The sequence below is a fragment of the Malurus melanocephalus genome, unplaced genomic scaffold (genome assembly GCF_030028575.1).
Source record: "Malurus melanocephalus ecotype Western Australia unplaced genomic scaffold, MMel_1.1 scaffold_5869, whole genome shotgun sequence".
Classification (NCBI taxonomy): domain Eukaryota; kingdom Metazoa; phylum Chordata; class Aves; order Passeriformes; family Maluridae; genus Malurus; species Malurus melanocephalus.
In genome coordinates, this window is record NW_026629100.1 from 1 (window position 1) to 1,677 (window position 1,677).

General features: G+C 61.3%; 1 protein-coding gene across 1 annotated transcript; it reads right to left on the bottom strand.

Annotated features, from left to right (window-relative positions):
• Window positions 1-6: 6 nt before the first annotated feature.
• LOC130588514 (E3 ubiquitin-protein ligase TRIM41-like) lies at window positions 7-1,669 on the bottom strand (the record flags this gene model as incomplete). The annotated part of the gene is made up of 3 exons (XM_057389430.1): window positions 7-753; window positions 1,330-1,457; window positions 1,593-1,669. Coding segments are annotated over 3 exons (735 nt in total), but the record flags the coding sequence as incomplete, so codon positions are not given.
• Between the last annotated feature and the right edge of the window lie 8 nt (window positions 1,670-1,677).

Consider the following 1,677-nt stretch of genomic DNA (forward strand, 5'->3'; position numbering starts at 1 on the left):
TCCTGCCCCATTCCAACTGAAACCAGGCAGATCCTGCCCTGTTCAAACCCAAACTCAATCCCAAGGGGCCTCCCCATCCCGAGCTGAGCCAGCTCCGCTCCTGGCGCGGGCAGAGCAGCAGCGGGAGGAGGAGGAGGAGGAGGAGGAGGAGGAGGAAGGAGCCTCACAAGGTGCGAGAAGCCGAGTCCAACACCCTCCTTCCCCCCGCAGCCCCCGGGGCCCGTCAGGTGCAGATCTTGATGCGGGTGCCCTTGGCCAGGATGCGGAAGAAGGGGAAGACGCGCTCGCGGCAGCAGATGTGGAAGGTGTGGATGTGGCTCATGCTCTCGGCGTTGTAGAAGCACAGCTGGCCCCGCTCGTAGTCCAGGTAGACCCCGAAACGCCGCGGCTGCTCCCCGGGCGCCAGCGCCGTCTGCTCCGTGGCCGTCAGCGCCTGGTACTTTTTCCCGCTGGTGCCCACGGCCCAAATCTCCCTCTTGGGCGCCGGGGAGGARCCGCCGGACGCTTCCTTGTGCCGGTGCCGGGCGCTCTCGCGGGCGGCTCCCACCGCCCACCCGCGCCGGCCGCCCACCTCCACCTCCCAGTAGTGGCGGCCGGCGCTGAAGCCGGGGGCTCCCAGCACGCAGAGATCGCCGTCCGAGCGCCGGGCGCTGCCCGCGGCCTCCGGGCGCCGCTCGGACAGACGGACACTGCGCCGGTCCAGGGACAGACTGAGGCGCGGGTGCGCCGTCGAGGGGTCCAGGGTCACGTCGGCTGCGGGGTTGGGACGGGGTTTAGGAGGGGCTTTGGACGGTTGGGACGGGGTTTAGGAGGGGCTTTGGAGGGCTGGGGCTGCAGGAGCGGGGTTTAAGAGGGGCTTTGGAGGGCTGGGACAGGGTTTAAGAGGGGCTTTGGAGGGCTGGGTCTGCAGGAGTGGGGTTGGGACGAGGTTTAAGAGGGGCTCTGGAGGGTTGGGACGGGGTTTAAGAGGGGCTTTGGAGGGTCAGGTCTGGAGGAGCAGGGTTTGAAGGGGGATTAAGGAAGGCTTTGGAAGGCTGGGTCTGCAGGAGCGGGGTTTGAAGGGTTTGGAGGGGGAGTTGGGGCACACGGAGGGCTGGAGCTATGATTTGCTGCCCTTTAACACAGAATTTCCACTCTTTCACCTTCCAAATTTTCACCCCATTAACCCCCAATTTCCATCCTTTTAATCCCAACTTCCACCCCTTAAACCCCAGAATTTTCACTCCTTTAACGCTGAAATTTCACCCGTTTGGCCCCCAATTCCCTCTCCTTTAACCCCCAATTTTCACTCCTGTGATCCCACATCTCCCTCCCGTCCCCCCCTCCCACCTTGGGGCACTTTGCTGAAAACTTTTTCCATTTTCCTCATCACCACATCCTGCAGGAAACAATTCCGGAACTTCTTCCCCACATCCACCGGCACCATCTCAGGCTCCTGGAATTTGATGTTCTCACACCTGGAACGGGATTTAAAAAAAAAGGGAAATTCAGATTCAGCTGCTGGGGTGGGGGCTTCCTCCTGCCCCAGATATCCCAAATGATCCCYAAATTCCCGTCTGTCTCCCACAGAGATTCTGCCAGGAATCACTGACCTGATGAAGGTGCCTTTGATGTCCTGGGAGGAGGCAGCGGGTACAAAATGGGGAGGAAAAGAGAGGAAAAGGTTAATGAGGACTT